The sequence below is a fragment of the Gymnogyps californianus genome, chromosome 29, assembly GCF_018139145.2.
Source record: "Gymnogyps californianus isolate 813 chromosome 29, ASM1813914v2, whole genome shotgun sequence".
NCBI lineage: Eukaryota > Metazoa > Chordata > Aves > Accipitriformes > Cathartidae > Gymnogyps > Gymnogyps californianus.
In genome coordinates this window covers 713,915-739,062 of record NC_059499.1, presented here as the reverse complement: position 1 = coordinate 739,062, position 25,148 = coordinate 713,915, and the positions used below count along the sequence as shown (strand labels likewise).

The 25,148-nt window shown below is 59.6% G+C and overlaps 1 protein-coding gene across 1 annotated transcript; it reads right to left on the bottom strand.

Annotated features, from left to right (window-relative positions):
- Window positions 1-10,138: 10,138 nt before the first annotated feature.
- IQGAP3 (IQ motif containing GTPase activating protein 3) lies at window positions 10,139-24,274 on the bottom strand. Its single transcript, XM_050912269.1, is given in 39 exon segments — window positions 10,139-10,252; window positions 10,564-10,672; window positions 10,950-11,051; window positions 11,210-11,376; window positions 11,495-11,707; window positions 11,981-12,068; window positions 12,238-12,382; window positions 12,542-12,644; window positions 12,967-13,099; window positions 13,189-13,252; window positions 13,255-13,420; window positions 13,716-13,800; window positions 14,317-14,457; window positions 14,543-14,767; window positions 14,930-15,093; window positions 15,211-15,363; window positions 15,611-15,819; window positions 16,213-16,282; window positions 16,848-16,919; window positions 17,202-17,285; window positions 17,606-17,776; window positions 17,850-17,992; window positions 18,117-18,284; window positions 18,396-18,486; window positions 18,705-18,832; window positions 18,835-18,867; window positions 19,046-19,170; window positions 19,384-19,544; window positions 19,682-19,845; window positions 20,013-20,100; window positions 20,317-20,480; window positions 20,760-20,847; window positions 21,186-21,364; window positions 22,335-22,448; window positions 22,722-22,789; window positions 22,965-23,041; window positions 23,261-23,338; window positions 23,655-23,811; window positions 24,238-24,274. Coding segments are annotated over 38 exon segments (4,800 nt in total). The 5' UTR covers window positions 23,808-23,811; window positions 24,238-24,274.
- Window positions 24,275-25,148: the final 874 nt, after the last annotated feature.

Genomic DNA, 25,148 nt, shown 5'->3' with positions numbered 1-25,148 from the left:
CCTGGCCCCGGCTCTGCTCTCCATCACTCACAACCAGCCGCCGGGAGCTGCGGCAAAACCTCACAAGTGCAAAATCAGGAGGGGAGGGGGGGGGGAAAGAAATTAAAATAAAAATTAAAAAAATAAAATAAAATGAAAAATTTTAAAATTTTAAAAAATCTCCATGACCTACAAGGGTGCTTGGGTTAACTTGGGGCTTGTTTTCCAGCATGTCGCCTTCAAGGCTGGATGGTTTGTGGTGGGGAAGGGCACGGAAGCTGGTTGCCCCGCAGCCCGGTGCGAATTGAGCGGCTGGGGCTGAGCCCCATCGCTGCGAGGATGCGGCGCAGCAGCACCCAGGGGCTGAGCATCGCCCCTGGGTCGCTGCTCATGAGGTCCCTTGCTCCCGCTCCAGCCGGCCCGCCACCAACGCTGCCGCCTCTCCCGGGGGGCGGGGGGGGGGGCTGCGCGAGTCCCCTGACCGAGCTTGGCAAGACAACGCTTATCTTTCCAAGAGGGTCATTTCCAGAGGCCAAAATATGACCCGGCAGCCAAACCGCAGCTTCCCCTTCCAGCAGCACCAGAGTCAGCATCATGTGCCTCGGGTGGGCGATGCTGTGCTCCCTCCCTCCGCTTTCCTTTTTCATGTGCAAGAATTTAAAAAAAAAAAAAAAAAAAAGAGGCAAGGAAGGAAAAAAAAAGCGCAAGGAGCCTGACCTCACGGAGCCATGCAAATTCAAGCTAGGGCCAGCTTCAGAGAGGCAAAGACCAGCAAAATCTGCTCCAGCGGCAGTCAAGGCTAATTAAATAGCAAATGCCTCCATTCCCAAAGGATTCGGCACTTTCTAGCTGCTGCTGACCTGCGACGCGACCTTGGGCTGCAGCCGACCGCTGTTACCTCTCTCACGGTGGCTCAGCGCCCCAAAACCCAGGGTAAAGCTTGCTGCTGCGGGTACCCTGTTTTGCACGACCGTCTGCGTGCTCCCATCGGCTCAGCCGGGGACCGCTGGGTGCCACGGGGCGCATCCCAGGGGTGGCTCGCCCCGTGCTCTCCCCCGGCCACGCTGCCTTCCTGCAGCTTCCCCTGTCCTAAAGTCAAAGTCACTCATGCAGAAAGTACCTGCTGGCTCTGAACATCTCCGGGCACGAGGGACTAATCCTGTTTTACAGATTAAGGAAGCATCTTGCCACGTGATGGGTTGGAAATAGCACCCGACTCCCTTCCCCGCTCCAACCCACGGCCATCCCGACCGCTCCCCACTGCCTTGCCGAGGCCAGGACCCCCGTTTGATCGTGTGAGCCCTAATTCCAAGATTTCGTTCCTCCCATTCCCTGGGTTCAAGGCTCGGTTTCTCCTGGTCAATCCCAGGGACAACCTGCCACCTCCCTCCCCACTCCCTCTTTCCCAGCGCCCGGTCTCTCCCTGCCAGCACCAGGCACCCGCTGCACACCCACCTCCGCTCCCTAATCCCCCCTAATCCTCATTTCTGCCTCCGTGTCGGAAAGCCCTTATCGAGCTCCCTTGTCTAACTCGGGAGCAGAGATAACTCGCTATCTCCCACCCCAATCTCTTCCATAGTCTATTTTATTCCTGCCCAGAGTTGATTTCCCTCACCTAATTGCCCGGAAAGCTCTTTTCCCTTCCTCTAATCAGTCTGGAGCAGACTTTCTCTAGATAATTGTGCCGAGACCTGATCACCCTTCTCATCTCCGTCTCTCCAACACTCTCATTTCTTCACTAAACTCATCTGCTGGAGCTGCGTTCCTTGGTCTAATTATTTCAAGGCTCCGTTGAGTTACTTAATTGCTTGCTCGTCTGGCACCCGTATCTGAAAGCTCCCAGAGCATCTGGGACAGGACTCGGGTCTGAGTTACCCTGGTATAACTGCGTTTCCAGTGAATAAACTTGCTCCGGGTGTGCGACGGCGTCAGCCCAGAGCAAAACCTGCTTTAAAAAAAGAAATCCTCTGCAATGAAGAACTTGCTGCTTCGCTTGGTCGGAGGAGCAAGACCTCCTTCGTGAGAGGAGCAGCAGCCTGGAGATGCTTCGCTGCATCCCACGACGAGTTGCACGGGGCTCACACTAGCCACAGCCAACAATAAACTCATCTTTAGGCCAGGCTGTGAATTTACCCATGCTAACGTCAAGCTGAAATAGTCCATTAAACTCAGCCTGGTGGCCCAGGTCCCCACAGCCCTCAGAGAATCCAGCTCAGATCGTTTTCCTCTCATCCCATCCCATCCCATCCCATCCCATCCCTGCAGCTCCACCAGCCCCATGGTAGGAGCCATAGGGGTTGGTTTTACCAGCTCCGCTCCCCTACTCTCATTATCGCCCAGCCTTGTCCTCTTTCCCAGGCTAATTGATCCACTGTTTTGTTTTCTTATCAAATTGCTCTCAGCCTCTGATGCTCCTTTAATCAATTCTCAGCCCTATCTGTACCAAGGACCGCTGGGAGACCTTTCTTTGCAGCCACCACTGTATCTAATCACTCGGGGACTTTACCTAATTGGTGTAAAACCTGATTTCTTTCTCTAATCGCTCCGAGGCCCTGATTCACTTATCTAATCGCTCCAAAGCCCAGGCCTTGCACACCTCTCTCCGGAGCTCCGGCATATCCTCCTCCATAGGTTTTTTTCCCCCCCCGTAGGTGGCTCGGCTCTCTTGACTCCCTAATCCCTCGCCTGCTTGATCTCTTTAACTAATCCAGCCAAGATTTGGCACCCTTGCTCGGCTGCTCCCCTAACCCAGTGCCGGGAGGAGTAAACCCACCGCGGCGTGATTTTCTCCGTCTTTCCCCCCGCAGCAAAGCACAAACCTGCTGCGGTTGGGGTTTTTGCCCGCTCCTCCCCTCCGACGGTCCCCTGGGAAGGGCGATGCCCATCCCCAGCACCCGGTCCCCTCGGGCTGCGATGGCCACCCCGGTGATGAAGGTGCAGGCGTGTCTTGCAGCCCCCCCAAAGGTCATCCTCCTGCCAAAGGAATCTCCCCTCTCTGCCGGGACAGGGTGCGCCGGCTCAACCAGTTCCCACTCTGCTGCACCCACTGGGCTGGGCACGGGGAGGGGACAGCGATGGGACGGAGGTGAACGGCAGCCCAGAATTTGCCGCCTCGCAGGCAAGGGGGTTTGCAACGCCGCTTCCATGGCGTTCGGCTGCGTCGGCCCTTGTACCAAAAGGGACCCGATGTCGCCGTCGCGGGCTGGAGCACAGCTCGCCCAAGCCCTTTCTTTCCTCCTGGTGAGTCACGTCCGCTGATTCAAGCGAAAGAAGTTGACGGGGCGGGGAGGGGGGGGAAACATTCACGAGCACCAGCCTGGAAGGATCCCAAGGCTGAGGACAGGGTGGCAGGAGCAGAGGGGAGATTGATTTTTTTTTTTTTTCCCCTGGAGTTTCACAGGAGGAGAGCGAGTCCTGTCCCGCCGTGGCTCGCAGCATGCCGCTCGCCAAGCCCCGGAGCACACAGCCCAGCAGGTCGAGCGGAGGGGCCAGGAGTGCCCAAATCCTGCCTCCCTGCTCCAGCAAGCCTTCACGCTCTCCCCTCAGAGACGGGGCAGACCCCAAACCTTCCCTGACCTTGTGCCTGTTGCTCCGGTCCCCTCCAGCCAACGGTTTCAGGCCCCGGAGCTCATTCTTTCCCCTGGAGCATCCGTGCTGAGCAAAAGCTTCCCCTTCCCATGGCTGACGAGGCCACGGCCCCCCAGCCCACGCCGGCTCAGCGGCACAAGGTCGCTCCTGCCTCGCCCTCGGCAGGAGCCGTGCGGGGTGACTCACGGCTGGCTCCCGTTTCTGCTCAGCCCCACGTGGGGAGTTTTTTGGGGCGGAAAGTGCTGCCCCCCCCCCCCGCCATCCTGGGAGTCGGATGCGGCTTCAAGTCCCAGCTCCAACCTCTTATCGCTTCAGTTTTCCTTGCTCCCTGAGACCTGGGCTTGGGCTGAAGCTGCACCCAGAGATGCTGTGATGGAAAGCGTACACCGAGGAGGGGATGGGGCTACGCGGGGCTGGAAGCAAAGGAAATGGGAATTGGGTCTCACCTGGTAGCTACAGCAAGGATGCAAGAGCGCTGGGGCCTGATCCTTGCTCTCTCCATTTGGAAGAGGGAACAGGGCAAGGGATTTTTCAGACCCTTATCCAAGCAAAGTGGTGTTTCCCCCCGCCCTGCCACAGCCCCTGGGGTTTTTATTCCCCACCCCGAGATGGCTCCAGGTGCCACCAAAGCCCCCCTGTTCCTAGGGCAGGGGGATGCAGCGGAGGCAGGCGGATACCCAGCCCCTTCCCGGGTCCCTGCCCTCCACGCGGGGCTGGGAGCATGTTCCCAGAACCGAGCAGTGGGAATTTGGTGTGTTTATTTGCAATCCAGCGCTGACCCTGGGACTGGGAGGAGAATGAGTCAGCTTACAGTTCAGGGCAGGATTCCTCATCAGGCCTCTCCTTTCAGTTAAAACAAGCGCCATTTGGAGATGCGGCAATCAAATCATTTAATTAAATTGGCACTTCTAACCAGCGACAGGCTACAACCTTTCCACGCTGACACTTCTTGTGCAAAGCGGGATGGAAAGCAACAGAGCCCCCAAACCATTGGTTTGCAGGGATAACTACCAAAGCACTGGGGTCTGCAGGCTCCTGGAGGACCGTGCCCACGTCCCCGAGGAGCTCAGTTCTCCTGCTGCAGCCCCCGAAGAGTTAACACCCATCGCTGGTGCTGCTTTGGCTGCACAGAGTGGTTCCTGGCCCCCAGGGGCAAAGTCTTCACCCAGCCCCTGATTGCTCTGCCCTGGGGATGCCGAGGGGCACACGCTGCTCCTGCTCTGACGACGTGGATGTCAGCACAGCTCCCGGGGGCTGCGGGAGGGAGCGAGGGACTCTGGGAGCATCGCCATCCTCCCCGAGCTCGCTCTTAGCCCCTCTCCTCTCCTCGACCATGCTCCTCTGCCCCGGTCATCCCAGCCCCAACCTGCCCCTCGGGAGCCTGGCTCCATCCCTCGCTGCCTGCACAGGCAGCAGTCACCTCCACCCCACGCTGCCCAGCCTGCAAAGCAGGAGACGAAGCCACGGGAGATAGAAAGCAATTTAACCCTGCCTGCATTGGGCCACGGTTTGGTGCACCGATATAAGAGGAATGACACCTGTCCTGGATGGATATGGGTGCACCCACACACGGCATTACCCGACGCCCTCGCAGCCCCTCCTGCGAGCTGTGCACGGTGCTGCACAGCAGCAGCCACCCCTCCACCGTACTGCTGGTTTGCTCCCTTTTTTCTGGACAAGAAGGAAGGGGATGAGCCCAGATACCCCCCGGGCACCCCAGGGAACAGCCGAGCTGGCTGCTTTCCCCCGTGGGTAAGGATAACCCTCAGATCTTTAAGCCACCTTTCTTTGCTCATCTCAGATCCAGTCCTCTCAGAGGACGCCACGGCCCAGGGGTGCAAAGCAAGCGCCCGTCCCAGGCTCACCCAGGAGGGAAGCAGCTGAGCTGGGTGCAAACGTCACCCCATAAATCCCCCTTGCCCCAAAGCCCCCCATCCCCACTGAGGGCTGCTACCAGGCCAGCAAGCTTTGCCTTGCCGAGCCGAGCCCCGGCTCCTCGCCACCCAGCGCTGGTACCCGTGATGCTACAGCCTGGCATGCCTTCCCGGGGTTGCCAAAGCAACCGCAGAAACACAACAAACAGCAACAACACACAGCAGACAGTCGGCAAACATTCCCCTCTTATTTTCTCCCCAGTTCGGTTTGTGCTTTTTCCCCTCTCCCACGAGGAAGCTGCTACCATCGGAAGGGAACAACAATATTATTCTTAAGCGAACCAAGCCTGCGCCATCCCAGCAGGAGCCGCGTTGCAAAGCTCCCGGCGCTGCCGGGAAGGCGGTTGCTTCTGGGGAGGAGCCCGGCAAACCCGTGCTGAACCCCGAGTCCGACACGGGGAGGCTTGAGCCGCTCACCTACCTCCTCGGTGCTGCAGGCGAGGTCTTCGTGTGCTGAGTAATCGGGGCTGTGCCGAAGCCAGGTTGGCCAAGTAAGGTGAATCCCTCCTCCTGGGCAGCCGCGGTGCCTTCCCGAGCTGTTGGGATGTCCTGACCTCGGCACTGGGACACAGCCGGTACGGCCCAGTCCTGCTGACTTTTACATCAGCCTCTATCCAACAGTGTGTTTTTGGGGGGGCATCCAGGACTCAGCACCCTTTAGCACAGGGCAGGGAGTACGTGAGCATCCTCAAGGCTGAAGCAGGAGCAGGCAGAGGATGCGGATACGGCCGGGTACAGCCGTGGAGGGGTCCCGGGTGCACGGACACCTCGGGGCTCGCCGAGGCAGCGCCGCAGCCCGAGCCCTGCAGCCGCGTTAGCGAGAGGGATTAGCGGGCGCAGCGTGGGGCACGGGCTTTCAAAACGGGATTAGCATCGCTGCAGCACGTGACGCCGGGGGAGAGCAGCTCTCCGGGAGCGTTGCCTTCGAGCCAGCCTGCCCAGCACCAAGCACCCCCAGCACCCACTCCACCGCGCCAGGCAGCCCCCGAGCTGGTGGGATCAGGACTCTCAGCGGCAGCTTTCTGAGCCCAATTTAACAACTTTTCATCTTTTGGGGGTTTGTGGGTTCCTGCAAACATACGGGAGTAGATAGAGGATGCTCCCAGGACAGCGAGCTCCCAGCCATGAACCTTCCTGCACTCCTCCATCCTATCTCACCTCTCCCTCCCAAAATCTGGGCAATCCCAGACCCAGCAGCCCCTTTCCCACCCCGGAGCAGGGCAGCAGCCCCAGGGTGGCTCTGGTGGCACCTATCCCCACCGATTAGACCTGGCAGCTGCCTCCCATCTCCTTAACTCCTGCAGACGCCGAGTGCCATGGGCTGCAGGGGTTATATCCGATGCCCTGAGACAGCCTGCTTAGATGTGAAATACTTAACGCATATCCTGTACCCCACACCATTTTTCTCTCCCTCTCGCACACACATATATACACATGCATATACTTATACGCATACTTCTGTTAACTCCCTCTCATGCCCTTTTTTCCTCTTTTTTTTTTTTAAAGCCCACCCATCTGGCAGCTCATTTATGCTCCAGGAGGCAATTATGGCAGTAAGTAACGAGGGAGAGGGAACAGGGCTGGAGGAAGCAGGGCCGGTATTGCTAAGGGGCTGCATGGCAACTGGGGACGTGGGGCATTCGCCAGCACCCTCCGGCGCAGCGTGGCACAGCCGCCGGCTCCTCTGCGGAGCTGGGGATGCCGGATCGCAGCCGGGTGCGAGAGTGCAGACCTGGGAGGTTAGCGAGGGGACTCACTGCAAGCATGATGTATGCAGCCATGCAGGGAGCGCACGTGGCCCCAGGTGCTGGACAGTGCATGGGTGCAAGGCGCTGGGCAGTGTATGGGTGCAAGGTGCTGCACGGGACCCGCTGGAGCTGGACTAGGTGAAATATGAGCCTCAGGGGGAGCCCAAATCTCTCCCTTTCTCCCCATCCCCAAAAACACCTTTCAGGATGGTTTTAGCAACAGGTTGGGGACTGAAACCTGACTTTCCTCCCTGTCCTCTTTCAAGTTGGCTGTCCCAGCCTGGGCAAGCACCACGCAGCCCCCAGCACGCCCAGTGCCCCGGGAAAGCCCACAGGGCAGAGGAGAGGCCAAGGGCCGTGCGTACGGGGACAAGTCCCCTTCACCGACGTGCCTCGGCCTCGCTAACGATGTCCCAGATTTGGACTGCACACCCTGGGATCAGCGCGACCGATCCGTCCCTCCAGCCGGGGCTACGCCACGTGTGTTTGCAGCACGGTCACATCCAGGACCCCGCAGCGGGAGGCTGCTGGTACCCATGATGCTACAAGGTGCTCGGAGCACCCATAGTGCGCCCGCACAGCACCCATGGCCGGTGCCTGGGCTCCCATCAGCCATGGCCACGCTGCTTTCCCCCAGCTTGCAATGACATCTAGTGGAGCTGCCTTGGGAAATCGCTCAGCCCGAGCGAGCCGACAGGCCTCCTTCGGCATTTCCAGGGCTGAATTTTCCCCTCCAACCTCCTCTTCAAAGTACGTGGGCAGGAGGCAAGAGCCAGCAGCCGATCTCCGAGTCGTGGCTGGTCACCGCACAGCTTTCCGGGAGCCAAAAAAATCACCGCGACATCCACAGCAACACCAAGTCCCCTCCAGCCTCTGCTGAGCCTGATGCAAGGTATGTGCTTAACGAAGAGCTGGGGCTTATTATCATTATGCAGAGCCTTTTATGTCAGGCTCCCCCCCCTCCATCCCCCAAACATCACAAATAAATGCTTTCAGGGTGTCAAATGCTGTTCCTGCAAAGCCAACGGCTGCTGTAGGAGGTGGCTGGTGGCAAACAAACAGCACTGAGCCACAGCCGGACAAGCACCGGTTCTTCTTCCTCTGAAGGCAAGGGAGAAAAAAAATAAAATATGGTAACTAGAAGGAAAAAAAAAAATGTGGTAATGGGTAACATGCACCAGCAACTCCCAGGGATCATGTCCCTGCTGATGGTGCAGCACCTAACAGGTTAACTGGTTTAAAACTGGAAGAGTGCTGCAGCTTGATCCCGATTCATTCCTTTAGAGATATAATCATAGTCTTTACGAGATGTAATCATAGTATTTATTTAAGAATTAAGTGTGTCTGAAAGTGGCCTAAATTCCCGTGCAAGAGCTGAGTCGGTGCCTCGGCGTCTGACTCAGAGCTGCTTCAAGGGAGCAACGATTCCCATCGCCGTAAGCCGAGGGGGCACCTTGCTTTGGGGACGGGGTGCTGTAGGAAATGGCACAAGCCTGAAAGCACCCAGTAAGTGCGAGGAGAGGCAGGTGAGGACCACAGAGCTGGCTTAAGGAGAAATGAGCATCCAGAGGAATTCTGTATTTTCTTATACATTTTTATTTAGAGTAAATGAGCAAAGGCAGCACAGCTGGGAGGCAGCACACACGGTGGAGGGGTAAACGCTGTTGCAGCTTTTATATGACAGAAGGGAAAGAAAAAGTACATAAAAACCTCACAAACAAACATCACTTTCCAAAGACAAGACAGACAGATGCCCTAGATGCCAAAATATCAGGGTACCTTTGAGCCGCCTCAAGGTGCTAAGGCGGTTCTCGAAGCAGCGATGGAGATTCCCATTCAGGTCCCCCAAAAAAGCTCCTTTGCGGCCAAAAAAAAGCTTCTTTGCGGAGGTTTGGGACCTGCTGCTCCTCTGCCTGAAGGAGACAGGGCTAGGAGGAGGCTTGGGACCGTTACCAGCTCCTTTCCCATCACATGGAAGGAGCTTACATGGAGGAGAAAGTGCTTTAAAAGCAGCCGTGGCCAAACACGGTCATTATACCATACTTTAAAACTAATTAAGCACCAGAGCAAATCAACAGGGAACAGAGCAGCCACGATCCTGGCTGAGACAGGGGCTTGGGGTTGCTCCACACCAGCTGCCAGGCAGCAACGTGGTCCGGAGGAGAGGAGAGGTCCCTGCTCCGGTCCCCCGAGGCATCCCCGGGATAGCAGTGGCTCTGGGCCACCCTCCTCTATTTCTGCCCCCAGCCTGGCAGAATTTATTAAGATTTTAAATTTATTTTTAAAAAATGAAATTCTCCTATCGCACCTTGATTTACTAGAGAACAGCTCATGGGTGTCTTCACAAGCCGTTATTGCCTCTATATTCTCCCTCTCTCGCTACCCCCATATAAAGTCTAATTCTGACATTTCCCCATCTTTAGTGGGAGGAAGAAAAAATATATATATTAAAATACCTTTATTTCAGCACTAAAAACCATGTGTAGTGTCCAGAAATCCATAGTATCCTTGAGCAGCCGGCTGCTAGCAACACGGGAACTAAACAGCCAAAATACCCACAAAAACTAGATTTTAAAAGCTACGCGCGCTGCAAAAGCTGCGGCAGCCGCATCCTTCCCGCGGGGAGGGTCGGGTACCGGCTCACACCGGTGCAAGCCACAGGAGCCGGGGGGGCTCCCAGCCGGCCTCCGGCCAACACCAATGTCGGGTTGCCCGGGTGCCGTTGGCTGCGGATGCTCAAGCGCGCTGCATCCGGGCAGGAAAGCTTCATTGGAAGCAGCAGCTTTCCCCGCCATGGGGACATGCTGCCCCAGGACCACCGACCCCGAGGTTTCTCTTTGGCAGGTTAGCATCACCCCTCGCCCCCCGTAGCCCCCCTCCACCCCCCCGTTACTTCTTGAAGAACTTCTTGTTGAGGAGGAAAATGAGCAGGTTGACGTTGACCTTGGCCTTATCGAACATCTTCATGACGGCTACGCCCTCGTATTGCAGCTGCAGCAGGTCCTGCGGGAGAGATGACCGTCACCACCGCGAGATGACCGTCACCACCGCCAGCCGCCCCCACATCCAGCCAGGGGAGGGGGCTGTCCCACCCTCGGCACCCACCTGCAGCATCCCCCACGGGAGAGGGGAGCCAGCACGGAGCTGGGTTTGCATCAGGACACGTAGCAGGGAGATGCACAGCGAGGCTATTCCCAGTTGGGGCAGGGCTCCCTATGGGCTCCGAGTCCCCCCCAAAACCAGCCGGGTGTGGGGACACCATCCACCCCCTGCACCCCCAGGCTGCCCTGGCAGCCCCAGGATGGGCTCCCCACCTGGTAGTGCAGCTGAAAGCGCTCCATGTCGATCCCCATGAATTTGGCTTTCACCTGGAACCTTCCCGATTCCTCGCAGGGAATGATGTCGAAAATCACGTTCCGGAACCTGAAGGAAAGGAGCCGCTCACGGCTTTAACGCAACTGAGGAGCGGATCACCCACCCAGCGCAACCCCCTCGGCACACACGAGGCCAGACCCACAGCCCAAAAACCCTCCTTAAATCCCAACTCTCCCGTGCTTTCCTGGTAATACCCGAAACAATTCACCCCATCCTTGGGGGGGACAACGGTGGGCCCACGTGCACCCTCTTCCCGGGCTATTTTCCTCTACCTGCCCAAGCTTTGCGCTGCAAAAGCTCATCCCACGGACCAGGGGCTACGTACTGGCTGAGCGGCAAGTCCTCGATCTCCAGCAGCACCCCCTTCTCGAACAGCCGGGCCGCCGTGTAGTGCAGCGACTGCAGCTTCTTGTTCTTCCCACTGACCCTTGAAGAGAAGGAACCACGTGCTCAGAGCTGGACTCCAGCCACACGTGACCCCTCGGACCCCCAACATCTCCAGGACTCACAACATCCAGATAGCAATGAAAAAAAAAAAAGATATATTTTTTTTTTAAATTATTGTTTTTTTGTAAGGAAACGTACTTGTTGCTGGCTGCCAGGTTGTCGAGGCAGGTCTTGATGTACTGGTTGTAATAATCAATTTGCTCCTCGTAAAACAAGGTCTTGGCGTTGAGGCCCTGCAGGGTCTGTCTCAGCTTCAGGAGCTCCCCTTTGCGGTGCTGCCGGTAACGCCTCTGGTTGCGGATGTCCTGGAGGAAACGAAGCCGTACAAGAAAGCTGACATAACTTTATCGAAGCACCAGAGCGGGATCTCAGGCGGGTTTAGAGAGGTGACCTCCTGAGGCAGTCTCTCCCCCCCCAGCACACCTTGGCCAGCTCGTCGATGAGCTCCTGGTACTGATGGGCAGAGTCCACGAGCCCCAGGCTCTCCAAGCGCCGCAGGTTGCGGATGATCTTACGCTTCTTCTCCTCCATGGAGAGCCGGTTGTTAGCAGCCAGGGAGCGGTTGCGTTGCAGCTTGGCAGGGGTCTGGGCATCCCGCAGCGCTCGCCTGTGCATGAGATGGTCGTGGGAGGCTTCCTGGGGACGAGAAGGGAGTGAGCCTGGCGCACGGCCGGAATGGGACATGAGGAGATGGAGCAATCAAACCCCCTCACGCACGCGCTTTGATGCGAGTCTCTCCTGGCCCAAAACATGTGCTTTCTCTGAAAAACAGAGCCCAGCCACTGCTAGAGCACAAAGGCAGTGGCCGAGCCTTCGAGAGGAGCAGGGCAGCTTTTTGCTGAGGGCTTGTTTGCCGTTTCCCCAAGAAGCTTTTTAGCTCATCCCCAGCAGCAGCCTCACGCATCCCACCTCATGCTCCGAGGCCGCTGTCCACAGGATCTCCAGGAGGGAATCGCCTGGCTGGGACTGGATCACGTCCACCAGCATCTGCTTGGTGCTAGAGACCAGAGGGAGAGGTCAGGCATCCGCTCCGGACCATCACCCTCCTTCACCAAAGCAGCATGTTATTTAATTGCCCCCCAAGGGTTTCTTGCCTGCCTTGAGCATCCCAGCTGGCATCCCAAGCCCCAGCAAGCTCCCCGGAAGCCCGCAGAGCCCATCCTCACCTCAGCAACAAGCTCCTAGCGTCGCTCTCCTCGCTGCTGGCCGCCGGCACCAGCTTGCCGGTGAGGGTGAGGGAGATCTCCATTTTGCTGAGGTGGGAGAGCACCTGCTCGGCACTGCTGTCCGCCGGGTTGGCAACGCTCTCCCCTGCGAGGGCAGAGAGAGCCCGAGTAGCCACGTTGGGCTCAGGAGGGCTGGTTTCCCCATGCCCAAAGCAATCCAGCTAGAGCTTCATGGAAGAAAAGCATCCCCCATCTCCATCCTCCTCCTGCCGGGGTGGGTGGTGGACCCCAGAGCTCTACCTACCAACAAGGGACTGGACCGTAGGAAGCTCATCAAGATCTTCCAGAAGCTCGTGCAGGGGGTCTCCGTGGTGCGGCGCGATGGAGTCCTGGTGCTCGAGCAGGAGCTGGATGGTGCAAGGGAGAAGAGTCAGCAGCAGAGGCATGCAAAGAAAGAGGGAGCGAAGGCCGGGCAGGAACGACGCAATGCCCTTCGCACCCGAGAGGGGACTGCAAAGTTATGAGGTTCAGGGAAGGACAAGAAACAGAGAACCTGCAGAATCTGGATTATTTGCTTGCTTAAAAAGGGAGAAAGAAAAAAAGAGGGCCAGGAGGAGCTGTGCTGGTGGTGGGATACAGAGGATCGTGATGAAACACAGCAGAAAGCCCAGGAGGTGGGAGCAGAAGAAATGGAGCCTGCTTGTTTGCAGATGAGTTTTATGCCCTTACCTTGTGCGTGTTGATGAGTTCCCCCACTGTGATGTAGATGACCGGTTTGGCCACTGCCACCATCTCCGAGTACTCGTCCACGTTAAACCTCTCCTCTGGCTCAGGGACGCAGCAGGCAGCAGAGATGAACCTCCTACAGAGAAGGACTTCTTCGGTCAGCTCCAAAAACCCTACCACCGGCTCGTAGCCGCCCTCCCACCCCGACGCCATCCTGGTGCCCACCTGAACTTGTTGTGGGTCTCCTCCAGGTACTGGTTCACCCCGCAGAGATGCGCGTTCTCCCCATCAAGGTCTTGCGGGCGGCTGCGTGCTGCAGCACTTTGGCGATGGAGCCCAAGCTGCGGCGGTGGTCGGGATGCAGGGTCATCCCAGCTGAGATGTCCACGATGTCAAAGCCATCGGGGGCCACCACCGCCGGGTTCATGAAGCGGTAGTAGAGCAGGTTCCCCACGATCTAGGGCACAAGACAGGCTGGGTGTTGGGGAGCACACGGACTGGTGCCCAAGGAGGTGGTAGCTCAGCAGGGAAGGCTGTTTCATCCTTGCACTGCCCAGTGGGACCCTCCCGGAGGGGACAGCAGCGCAGAGAAGAGCCAACCGTTGGCATTTCCTTAGTGGCTCAAGGAAAATGTTGACTTAAAAACGCCTTCAAGTCAAGAGGACTTGACCTTCTGTGGAGGGATACTGGCCCTTCACATGCACACACGGTTGAACCCCACCAAGCTGCGCAGACGCCCCAGCCCCGGGTACCTTGTCGATCTCCTCCACTGAGGCCTTGGGGAATTTCTCAGCCAAGGATGTCCTCAGGATTTTGGCCACGTAGCGCATCCCATATCTGAGGAGAGGGCAGGGAGAGGGCTGTCAGCATGCAGGGCAGCACCAGGCTCGGCCACCCTGCCCCATCCCTACTACCCAGCACCCAAGAAGTAGCAAGCCCCCAGCCTTGGGGCGACGGAGGAGTCCAGAGGAGACGCTGGTGGCTGCAGCATCCCTCAGCTCCCTCCCCTACCCTGCTGTCAGCCCAGACATCCCTGGAAGAAGTCTTCATCCTCTGAGATTACCACAAAGCTCAGCCACTTCCTTGCAGACACCTCAACACCAGTAGTAAACTGCTCGGAAACGGAGTGGCAAGAAGAACCAGCCCAGCGGGGCGTTGCTGGAGGAGCAGGAGCAGCAGCGCCCGCTGATGTTTGGATTTCCCCTTGTTAACAGTGCAGTAACTCAGTCCTGCAGCAGCTGAGGGGCCAGGAAGCCTCCCCACCACCCAACCTCTCTTTCTAAGGCCTTGCTGAAGCTACCTTCAAGCCGACAGCGCTGCAGGGATGTGCGTACAAACCATCGAGATACATACGGGATCTTGTCTACAGAAGAGGTGATGGCAGAGACGAACTTGTCCGTCATCGCGAGGAGGTTGCGGATAGAAATATCCAGCCGCCTTTGGACCTCAGGGTGGCTGAGAGCCTGTTCAGGGCTGACCTCGTACGGCAGCTTGCTGTGAATGGAAGACAAGGTCCCCGTCACCATCCCAACGCCCGTCACCCTGTGGTCAGGCTAAGCCTCCTTGCCCAGGACCTGACCTTTTCTGCCCGCTCTGCGACTCGGTCTGGTTGATCCACGCCTTGTAGATGTCCACAGGGTTGGTGCGGATGCTGAGGGACTTGTCCTGCAGGATCTCCCGCACCGGGCCACCCAGGATCTGCCGCAGGGCATTCTGCCCACGCGCATTGCGGTAGAAGCTGACCACCAGCCGGATCACCGTGGGATTCCCCGTCAGGATGTCACGGACATGGTCCACCTTGGACCTGGAAAGAGACAGGATGGATGGGATGAAGGGGATGGACCAGTGTGTTTGTTCTCCAACGCAGGAGGCAGCAGCCAGAGGAGATAACTGCATCCAAGCTGATGCTCCTGGTCCAGCCTTTTCCCAGACCTGTCCCCGAACCGGGGCACCCACAGCCACCCACCTGATCTCCTCCTGCAGCGCTGCTTTGAAGAGCTGGAGCAGCAGGTAAGCCTCCCGTGGGTTGGACGCGTAGTTGTAAAGCGTAAAGATCACCGACTCCATGAACTTGGTGGACTTGTTCTGAGGCATCTGGAAGATCAGCCTGGCCAAGTACACAGGCTGTGTCTGCAGGGATGAGGAACGCCAAGCTAACCCCAAGTGCCGTGGGGCGGCGGGGGGGGGCCAGGGTCCCTGCACTGCTCCCCAGCTGTGGTGGACACAGCAGAGCCCCACCAGTCCCACCTGCAGCAGGTAGAAGAGATGCTGGTAGGCCTCCAGCTTCTGCCGCTTCTCCTTGCTGAGTGACTTCAGCCCCTTCTGCTTGTCTATGGACATCATTTCTGAGAGCTGCTCCTTGTTCTTCTTGGTCAGCTTCTTGCAGTGGGAGACCACCTCCTGGAGCCGCGCGGGCAAGGAGAGAGAAGCATCGGTGACTGCCGGCAAGCTCCGGCGTTCAGCCCAGCTTCTGGGGAAAGGGAGCCAGAGGCACCTCAGTGTTCCCCAACCCCTTCAACTGCTTTAAAAGCAAAGCGGAGAGGAGTTCAAGCTGTGATGCCAAGGAGGGGAGGACCAGCTCTGCGCTGGCTGAGCAGGCTGGGGCACTGCAGCAGAGCCGCATGAGGTGGCCGAGGTGTCCCCCCACCTGCAGCGTGATCCTGTTCTTGACCAGCAGCCCAATCTTGATGTCCATGAGGTCCAGGTCACTCTCCAGCTGCCGGCTGGCGCGGATCCTCTTCACCACCTCCTCCTGCAGCCGCAGCACCTCCGACTCCTCCCAGAAGTCGTGCTGGCTTTGCTCCAGCAAGTGGATGAAGCGCCGGACGATGCTCAGCGGCGGGCTCCTGGCGTGGACTGCGGCAAGGCATGGGGCCGCCCTGAACGCTCACAGGGAAGACCGAGCAGCCGCCCCCCACCGTGGACCCTCAGACCCCCAGCATCTCGCCAAGACACCCCATCCTCCTCCCCAAAAAAGCGTCTTCTTGGACACAGGACAAGATGGTGCCGCGCTCTGCAACACCTCCCCGGGAAGCCTTCGGGAGCAGAGGGGCAGCAAGAGCAGCCCCAGGGCGGCTCTAGCTGATGCCAAGGGACCACCAAGCCTCTGCCGCTCTCGTGCTTGCCACGGGGACGCTGGTGGCCAGCCTGCCACCGCCTCCCCACCGCGCAGAGCCAACGAGGGAGGAGGCAGAGTCCCCTTCCCAATTAATTATAGCCACTTCAGAGCAGAGACGAGCAGGCACTTACCCAGCATCCTGTAATCCCCACGGGCCTTGTTAGCTCGCACAAAAGCCTGGATTTTAATTACAGCTTTAATCTGCCAAGACAAACAAGGGGGTGGGGGATGTTTCCCCCCAGCATCCCTGAAACACGTGGGGAGCGGAGGAGAGCTGGCCGGGCACTCGGCTGCCTGCTCTGCCGGAATCTGCCGATGCCCGGGACGAGGGTCTCCACAACCCAGGAGGGATTTCAGGATTTCACCCTCCTTAGCGGACGTTTCCCCTCCGCTTGCTGTATTTCACAGGCTGCAGCAACTCCAGAGGCACAGCTTTGCTTCCCGCAGCCGATACACCCCTTTCCCCCCAAAATTTCCTTCCCCTCTAACGGGCATCTTGAAGTCCTTGTTGGTTTTTGATGGAACTGGAATGGGTTTTTTTTCTCCCCTCACACTTTACAGAAGTTGATGGTTTGGCTTCCAGACCCACCAGGCACCTTCTCCTTCCCATCCGTCCCCGTGCAAGGATGCACCAATTTCTCCCTCCAGCTACGCCGCGAGCGCTCGGGGGCAGCCGTCCGACCGCATGCTCGGGATCGTCCCCCTCCATCCCCACAGACGGTGACAAGCTCCCAGGAGCTGTTTTACTCCCCATCCCATCACTCACGTTCTGCCTGAAGTAGCGCAGCCTCTCCTGGTACTTTCTCCGAGCCCGCCACATCCTCACGCCCGCCTGGATCTGGGAGAGATGTTCGAGCAGTTGGATACTGGAAGGACTACGCTTGGCCAAAGCGGGTGGAAAGGAGGAAAACCGTGGGGATTTTTGCAAGACATTCTCCCCCAGCCCGAGCTCCCCCCAGCCCCTCACACGCTGCCCAGCCATGCCCTGGTCTAGCTGCCTTATTCCACCCCCCGGGCTGCCTCTTTTACTGGGCAGGGGGTAAACGCCATGCTCATTGCCGAGCAAGCGGGCGGCAGTGCCCAATGTAGGAGCAAAGGGTGAAGGAAGAGTCTTCCAAACCTTTATTGCAGCGTCTGCGTTGGCTTGCAGGTAGCGCAGCCTCTCCAGGTAAGCTCTGCGCTGCTTGTACCCTCTCCAACAAGCCTGGGCGTGAGAAAAGACAACCAGCTACCGAGATCTGCGCAAGGTCACTGCGACATCTGGTTGGTTTTTTTCAGAGAGCACACAAGAAGAGAGGATAACACAGCATGGGGAAAAAGAGAGGAAACCAGCACCCAAAGCAGTTGCTGTGAGAAAAACAAGCCCCGTACCATCCTCTGCAGTACCTTGGGTGAGTCCTGGCTATTAAACGTGCAGAGCAGCAAGCCCGTGCTCCCCGGATCCGCCGGAGGATGCTGCAAGCAGCTACGCCCGTGGTTTGCATCCCCTCCCCACAGAGGTGGGACGGATTCTGGCTACATCACCTGGATCCTGATGGCAGCCGGCCGCTGCTCCCGCAGGATGTGCCGTCGTGCCGCGAACTCCCGGCGGACAAGGAAGCCCCGCAGCCGAGCCTGCAGCCTCACCACGAAGGCAACGTTGGACGTCCACAGGCATTCCCGGTCGTGGGCCGCAGTCACTCGGGTGACAACCGACTGTGGGGACACGATGCACCAGCTCAGCCCCAGCGATGCCGCCGGCACCCACCGAGCCCCATCCTCGCCGTACCTGGATCTCCTCCCGGCTCAGGTGCGTGGTGTTGAGGCCACCATCGCGCGGGCGCTGCCAGCTGCCCTCGAAGGTCTGCAGGCTCAGGTAGTACTCGGCACCGTCCGTCAGCCTGTGCCGGATCCAGCACGGCTTTGCGCTCCCTGCACCCCGAGACGGAGAGGTGCTGCTGGGGGGGTGCTGCTCCCCCCTGAATGGCTCGGGCAAGGGTGCACCCCAGGCTCCTGGGAGGGGGGGGGAAGTTTTTGCAGCCCCCAAGCTTTTTACCTGCTTGTCTTTTGGTGGCCATCAGAGCCGCGAGCTGCTCCTGGTACGCCGCGGCGCAGGCGCTCACCACGCCGCACAGGGCCACGTCGGGGTTGCGCAGCACCCGCAGGGTCTGCGCCGCCTTCCCCTCCTTGATGGCCTGGTTGATGGCGGCGGTGCCCAGAGCCACTGCGGGAGCAGAGGGGGCTCACGTGAACCCCTTCTCGCCTCACCCCCCCCCCAGCAGCACCCTGGCCGGTGGGGCCAGCACCCAGCACCCACGCCGGGGAGAGCACTCACTCCTCCTAACCGCCACCGTGTCCTGGTTGGCCCTGCAGACCCCTTCCTGGATCTCTTCCCACCAAAGCACAGCTCCATCATCCTCTGTGGCCTGCGAGAAAGGGGGAGATGGGGGGGGGGAAGATGGGGTCTAGTGAGCTGGACAGCCCCCTGAGAGCTTCAGCCGCGCTGGTCTTGCGCTACATCACCCCTCAAACACCTTCTGTTTTGCAGGGTGCTGCGCTGCCAAGGGGGATGCCGCACTGCCAAGGGGGATGCCATGCTGCCAAGGGGGGGGTACCGCATGGCCGGGGGGGGATGCCACCCCACCTGGGCTTTCAGCCTTCGCGCCCGGGCCAGGACGTCGTGGTAACGCCGAGCGGTCGGGAGGGTGACATCGGGCAGGGCGGCCGCCGGCAGCAGCAACGCCGCCAGCGTCTTCTCGGGGTCGCCTGCACCAGCGCCTCGTTGATCAGCCGGACAGCGAGGACTCCTGCACGAGAGGGAAGGGACACGCGGTTCAGCTCCCCCAATGCTCCCAGTGGAGTCGCAGCCCAGGGTAGTGTGAGGTTCTCTAGTGTCTCATTAGGGCTGGGCTCCCAGTACAACCTCCCTCCCGGAAAGTTTGCAGAACCCCCTGCTCGACCAAACCCCATGGGGGCAGGACTCACGGTCGTTTTCGCCTTGCACTGATGAATTGGTGTTGTTCACGCTGTCCTGGATGTCGTTCCAGCTCAGGAACTCGGCTCCCGCTTCCCTAGATTGGCTTTTCAGCTGCAGTAAGTCCTCAAAATACCTGCAGGAGAGACACAGGGCGACAGCTCGGTGTATTTTAAGCAGGAACAGCGCCTGCCCGAGCCAGCTGCCTTGCTTTTCAAAGGGGAAAAGGTAAGGCACGGGGCAGGAAGGCTGGTGAAACAAGCCCACGCAAAGCCCAGGCCCCCTGACCATCCCCTCCCACGGGATTGCTCCATACCACCGACCCCAAACACAGAGACCGACTCCTTACCGCTGCGCATTTGCATCCTCGACACCCGAGAGGCCCAGGGCAGAGCTGACCAGGCTGCTCCAGAGCCCATCGGGGTCCCCAGCATCCAAGGCTCGGTTAACCAGCGCCACGGCCGAAAGCATCTCCACAGCCACGAACAACTCCTCCTGCACCAGCTCACCCTGCATGGGGCAGGCAGAGACACTGACCCCCCCATACCCCATCCTCCAGCCCCAGCAGCACCCCCAGGCACAGGGGAAGCACCCCGACCCCCCCACCGCCGATGGGACCCAGAGCCCGTCCCCGGAGGAGCTCTCACCCGTGGGTGCTGGTGCTGCAGCAGGGCCAGCTGGCACTGGTACAGGGGGGCGGCGAGTGGGTACACATCGGGCAGCTGCGCTGCGGGATCCGTCAGCGCTTCCAACGTTTCAGCCGGCATCCCTCGACGGATGGCCGTGTTGATCCGGCTGACGGCCCGCAGCACTGAGGGAGAGAGCGGGGTGAGCTGGCACGGGTGGGTTGCAGGAGGCGGCCGTGCCCCATCTCCCCTGGGGCACTTGGCCAGGCTGCCAGCAGGGCCACCAGCTCCAGGGGATGCACCAGGCAAGCAAAGCCTGCCGCAAGCACCGGCGTCCACCCCAGCCACTCACTGGCTCGCTCCTCCTCGCCCTTCTTGTTTGCCGCAAGGATCCCTGCCTCCACCTCCTCCTGCTCCAGCAGGTCCACGTAGCCCAGCTCCTGCAGCGGGCAGAAAGAGGGGCTTCTGCTCTCACACCAGATCCTGCTTCCGCTGACGGAGCAGCCACGCTCAGGCTCCTTGCAGAAAGCTGCTGATCCACAGAGTGACCCCCCTGCCCGGGGGGGGGAACCCCCCTCCTCCTGGGGACCGCTGCAGTCCTGGGGTGCCACCCCAGCATGGGTACCCCGCGCCCGCAGGCTCCTGCCAGCCCCTACCAGTGCCTTCTGCTCCCGGTCCATGCCGAGCTGCTCCAAGTAGCGGTCGAGGTTGTCCCGCTGGAGACAGCGCAGGGCCAGGACGGGGTCCTGCAGCGCGTGGTACAACACCAGCGCGTCCTGTCTCTCCAGGGCATCGTCCACCTCCTCCAGAGCTCCGTGCACTAGGAGAGAGGCCAGTTTACACCCAGAGAAGGTGAGCAAGTAAATCATCCCACAGCTCCGGGGGGCAAAGGGAGCTACAGTTGAAGCCTGCATACCAATAATTTTAATTTCTCTTTGGAAATGCATACCCAGCCCTGCTCCCTGCCGGGTCTGAACAGACAGCTCCTTTCTGCTATGCCCACCACCCTGGGCAGGCCCTCCCCTGTGGCCTGGGGTACCAGGGTCCCACCGACAAGCTCTGGAGACCCCCCAGGGAGAGAAGCCACAGCTTTGCTCACCGTTCACTTTGTTGATGTTCCCTTGGATTTCAGCCTGGGTCAGACACCGGTCGTAGATGTCCTCTCCCTCGGGGATCACCTGCAGGTACTGGAGAGGAACTCCCCACCCTGAGGCTTACCACCCAAGCGCACCCCAACGGCACGCAGCAGGGGTCCCCTGCGGATGCCTGGCCTCATTTCCCAACCCCAAGCCCTGGATCAACCAGCCCCCCCAAAGAGGAATCATTTCCCCATCACTTCCCCCCCCCCCCCCCATCTTCTGATCAGCACAAGGGCTCCCAGGCTGTGTTTTACCCACCAAGCACGGGGACGGTCTCTGACCGAGATGGACCCCTCCAAGCTGGAAGCACCCACCAGCACAGCAGCGAAGGGGCTGCTCCACTCCCAGCACCCCCAAGGACACCCCCACCCCCATGCCCTCCTCACCCTGTTCCTGGCATTGCTGCCCTTCTCCAGCTTTGCCCGGTGGAGCACCTCCTGGTAGGCGCCCGCCAGCACGTCACGCAGGTCGAGAAGCATCGCGCTGGGGTTGCGGAGGGCCACCATCGTCTGCTCCGCCACACCCCGATCCACCGCTTCGTTGATGGCCAGCACCGCGGCGTGGACTGGAGGCAAAGCGGGAAGGAGGCAGGTGAAATGAGGCACGGAGGGCTGCGACAGACCATCCGCTATATCCCTGCACGCAGCAGGATGAGCCGTGCCACGCGCGATGGTGGGAAACTCCTCCCCCACCTTCTCAAAGCTGTGCTCTCCAGTGCCCGAGAAGTCTTGGTGTCTCTACAGCAAGCCCAGCTAATGCAAAACCCCTGGTGCTGCTGGCTGGGAAGGGGCTGTGCCAACCCTTGCACGGGTCTGAAGGAGAGCATCCCTGTCCTGGTTTTGGCTGGGACAGAGTTAACTTTCTTTTTAGTAGCTGGTACAGTGCTGTGTTTTGGATTTAGTGTGAGAATGATGTTGATAACACGCTGATGGTTTAGTTGTTGTTACGTAGCGCTTATCTTAAGCCAAGGACTTTTCAGTTTCCCATGTTCTGCCAGCAAGCAGGGGCACAAGAAGCTGGGAGGGAGCATGGCCAGGAGAGCTGACCCGAACTAGCCAAAGGGCTATTCCATACCATGGAATGTCATGCCCAGTATATAAACAGGGGAGTTGGCCGGGAGGCATGGATCGCTGCTCGGGCATCGGGTGGTGAGCAATTGCATTGTGCATCACTGGTGGTTTTTTTTTCCTTCCTCCCCCTCCTTTTTTGTTCTATTCCTTTTCATTACTATTATTATTATTATATTTCATTATTACTATTGTTAGTATTATATTTTACTTTAGCTATTAAACTGTTCTTATCTCAACCCACGAGTTTTACTTTTTTTTTTCCCCCCTCTTTCCTCCTCCTCACCCCACTGGGAGGGGGAAGGGGGAAGCGGCTGCGTGGTGCCGAGTTGCTGACTGGGGTTAAACCACGACAATCCCGCAGAGCATCCCTCAGTTTGCTGGCCCCAGATTTGACGCTCAGGGGCTGAGCCGAGATCCTGCTGTGGGCCGATGCACAGCACCGCTCCCCCCGCGGGCACCCATCACCTGCTGCTTCATCCACCGTGAGCTCGTTGGCCAAAATGCCCCCGATCTTGCTGAAGGCGGGCAGCTGCAGGCCGTACTTCTCCAGCTCCCGCTTCATGTTGTTGATCTCCTCCTCTGGAGCAGAGGAACAGAGGCATCACCGCTCAGCACCAGAGCCGTGGTCCAGCGCTGGAGCGAAGGCAGCCGGCGGAGCCCCCCCGCTCCCCTGCCAAACCGGAGGGGTGCAGAAAACACCCATGCTGGGGTAAACATCACCGAGGTAGCTTTGGAAAAGCTTGCCCAAGGTCTTCATTCCCCACATCCCTCCCACCGCAGGGATCCGAGAGCATTGTTGGCAAACCCTCATCGCCAGCCCCCAGCCCAGGTTCCCCCCGGGCGGCGCCGTACCCGTGAAGTCCACTTTCCCGTACAAGTCCTGGATCTGAGGAGCCAGCCCCAGCTTGAAGAGGTACAAGCTGAAAGATGAAGCAGACACACGCCATGACCAGTCACTTGCTTCTCCCTCCCAACACTTCTGCAACACCCGAGGTGTCGCCCCAGCCCTGGGGGTGACGACACCGAAGGGCTCGTGAGCACAAACACGAACCACGACAACAGTTTTGGCCCCGGGGCCAGGCCAGGGACACCCACCTGAGCGCATGGATGCAGTAGACCACCCGGGGCATGTTCTTCTTGTCATAGATGTCGGTGGTCTCCGGGTGGAAGATCTGCCGACAGGACAAGAGACAGCTCAGGTGGAGATGGCACCGAGATGGTCCACGGGGAGGATGGTGTCCAAGGGTGGGGGGCGGACAGAGACGAAGCCCCCCCTGCAACACCAGCGCTCCCCGCAATGAGCCGAGCCGGTGGCGTGCAGCCCCGGTGCTGCCATGAGGGCAAAAGCCAGCGCGTCCCTTGGGCCAGGGAGAGCGGAGGGGGGACGTTACCGAGGGAAGCCCCACGTGGCTCATGGCATCGCGCCAGTAGTTGATGTTATCCGTGTGCCGAAAGTGAAGCCCGGCTGCCTGGAAGAGAGGAAGCCAGGGTCAGGCTGAACCCCACCTTCTCCCATCCCTGGGGTCCCCCTCTCCCCCAAACCCACCCAGCCAAGGCATGAGGTTAAAGACAGAGGCAAAGCCTGTGACCCACCCCACCCCCCCCCCCGGGGCACCGCAGCTCAGAGACCCCGTTTGCAGCCGTGCTCTATTAAATTGTCCCTTAACGACTGCAAGCGGTATGTCCCTCCTCACTTTGCATTCACCAGCGATGGAAAGGTTCCTGCAAGTTTTGGGGGTACGCCTTAAGGAACGCACACACCCCCCCCCGCTGCCACAGTCTTACCTTGTACCGCGTCTGCTCACGGTCGTAGATCTTCTTCAGAGGGACCACGGTGGGGGCAAAGCAGTGGCCCAGCTTGGCCAGGACGACCCCGTTGCGCAGGCTCTCTTCCAGCTCCGTGGGGGGGGGCAGCTCCTCGCTCAGGCAGGCCTCCATCCAGCTAGCAGGGCAGAGACGGGGCGCATCGCAGACCCCAAAACCCCCACCCAGACCCCTTCCAGATAGGAAAAGCAGCACCCAAAGGAGACCACCCCCCTCCATCCCCATAAATCCCCCCCTCCCCATGGCAGGGAGAGGTGGGCCCCCAGCCCTTTGCTGCGGGGTTTAGCAGACGGGTGTTTCTCAGTTTGGGTGCAACAGCATGGCTGAGTGGCCCCCCCCCTAAAAAAAAAAAACAACCCCCCAAAACCACCTCTGAAGGGCCAGAAAGCACCGGGAGCAGGCAGGATTTTGCAGCGTTATGCCTTGCAGCCTCCCCCCACCCGAACCCCCTGTGCCTTATTCCCCTCCCCTCCCCTCTTACACTCCTTTCCCCCCCCCCAAAATTTGAGCTGGAGGCAGAGGGGCTCCCCAGGTCCAGCCCTACCGCTTGGCTTCCTCCAAGCGACACAGATACTGGTAGGCGACGTTCTGCCTCCTCTGCTCATCCATCTCGTCTGCGGTGAGGCGTTCATCTGGGCGGTGACAGGGGCACGCCATCAAACCCCGCTATTCGGGGCGGGACGGGGCGGGGGGGGCTTTTTTAAGCCCCCATCGCCACCCAAATTAAGATTCCGCAAAGGAAAGGCAGGTTTTCAGCATAGCAGCCTGTCTGTGCCTCCCACGGCCCCGGCACGGGTGGCACCACGCTGAGACGCGGTGGTGACGGTGACACCGGCCAGGCCTGTCTGGCGGTTGGAGGAAAGTTTCTGATTTCCCTTTTTTCCAAAGTAACGGCCATGACCGGCACCCAGAGCCAGCACCCCGGGGGGGCCACGGCCGCAGGTTTGGGCTCCTTTGGCACCGCTGGTGCGGGAGGCACCCATGACTGCTGGGTGGCACCCAGCAGCACCCCCACCAGACACATTCCTGAAAACATGTCCCCTCCAGCTTGTCCCCAGGTGCCTGGGGCCCTACCACTGTCCCCCATCCCCCTGCACCCCCAGAGCTGCCTGTCCCCCCGCATCCACCTGCACCCCAACCCCACTGCACCCCACACCACTGCCTTCCCCCCACATCCCACTGCACCCCCACACCTGCCTGTCCCCCCACATCCACCTGAACCCCAACCCTGCTGCACCCCACACCACTGCCTGCCCCCCACATCCCGCTGCACCCCCACACCTGCCTGTCCCCCCGCATCCACCTGCACCCCCACCCCAGCCTGTCCTCCCACATCGACCTGCACCCCAACCCCACTGCACCCCACACCACTGCCTGCCCCCACATCCCCCTGCACCCGCACACCTGCCTGTCCCCCCGCATCCACCTGCACCCCCACATCCCCCTGCACCCCCA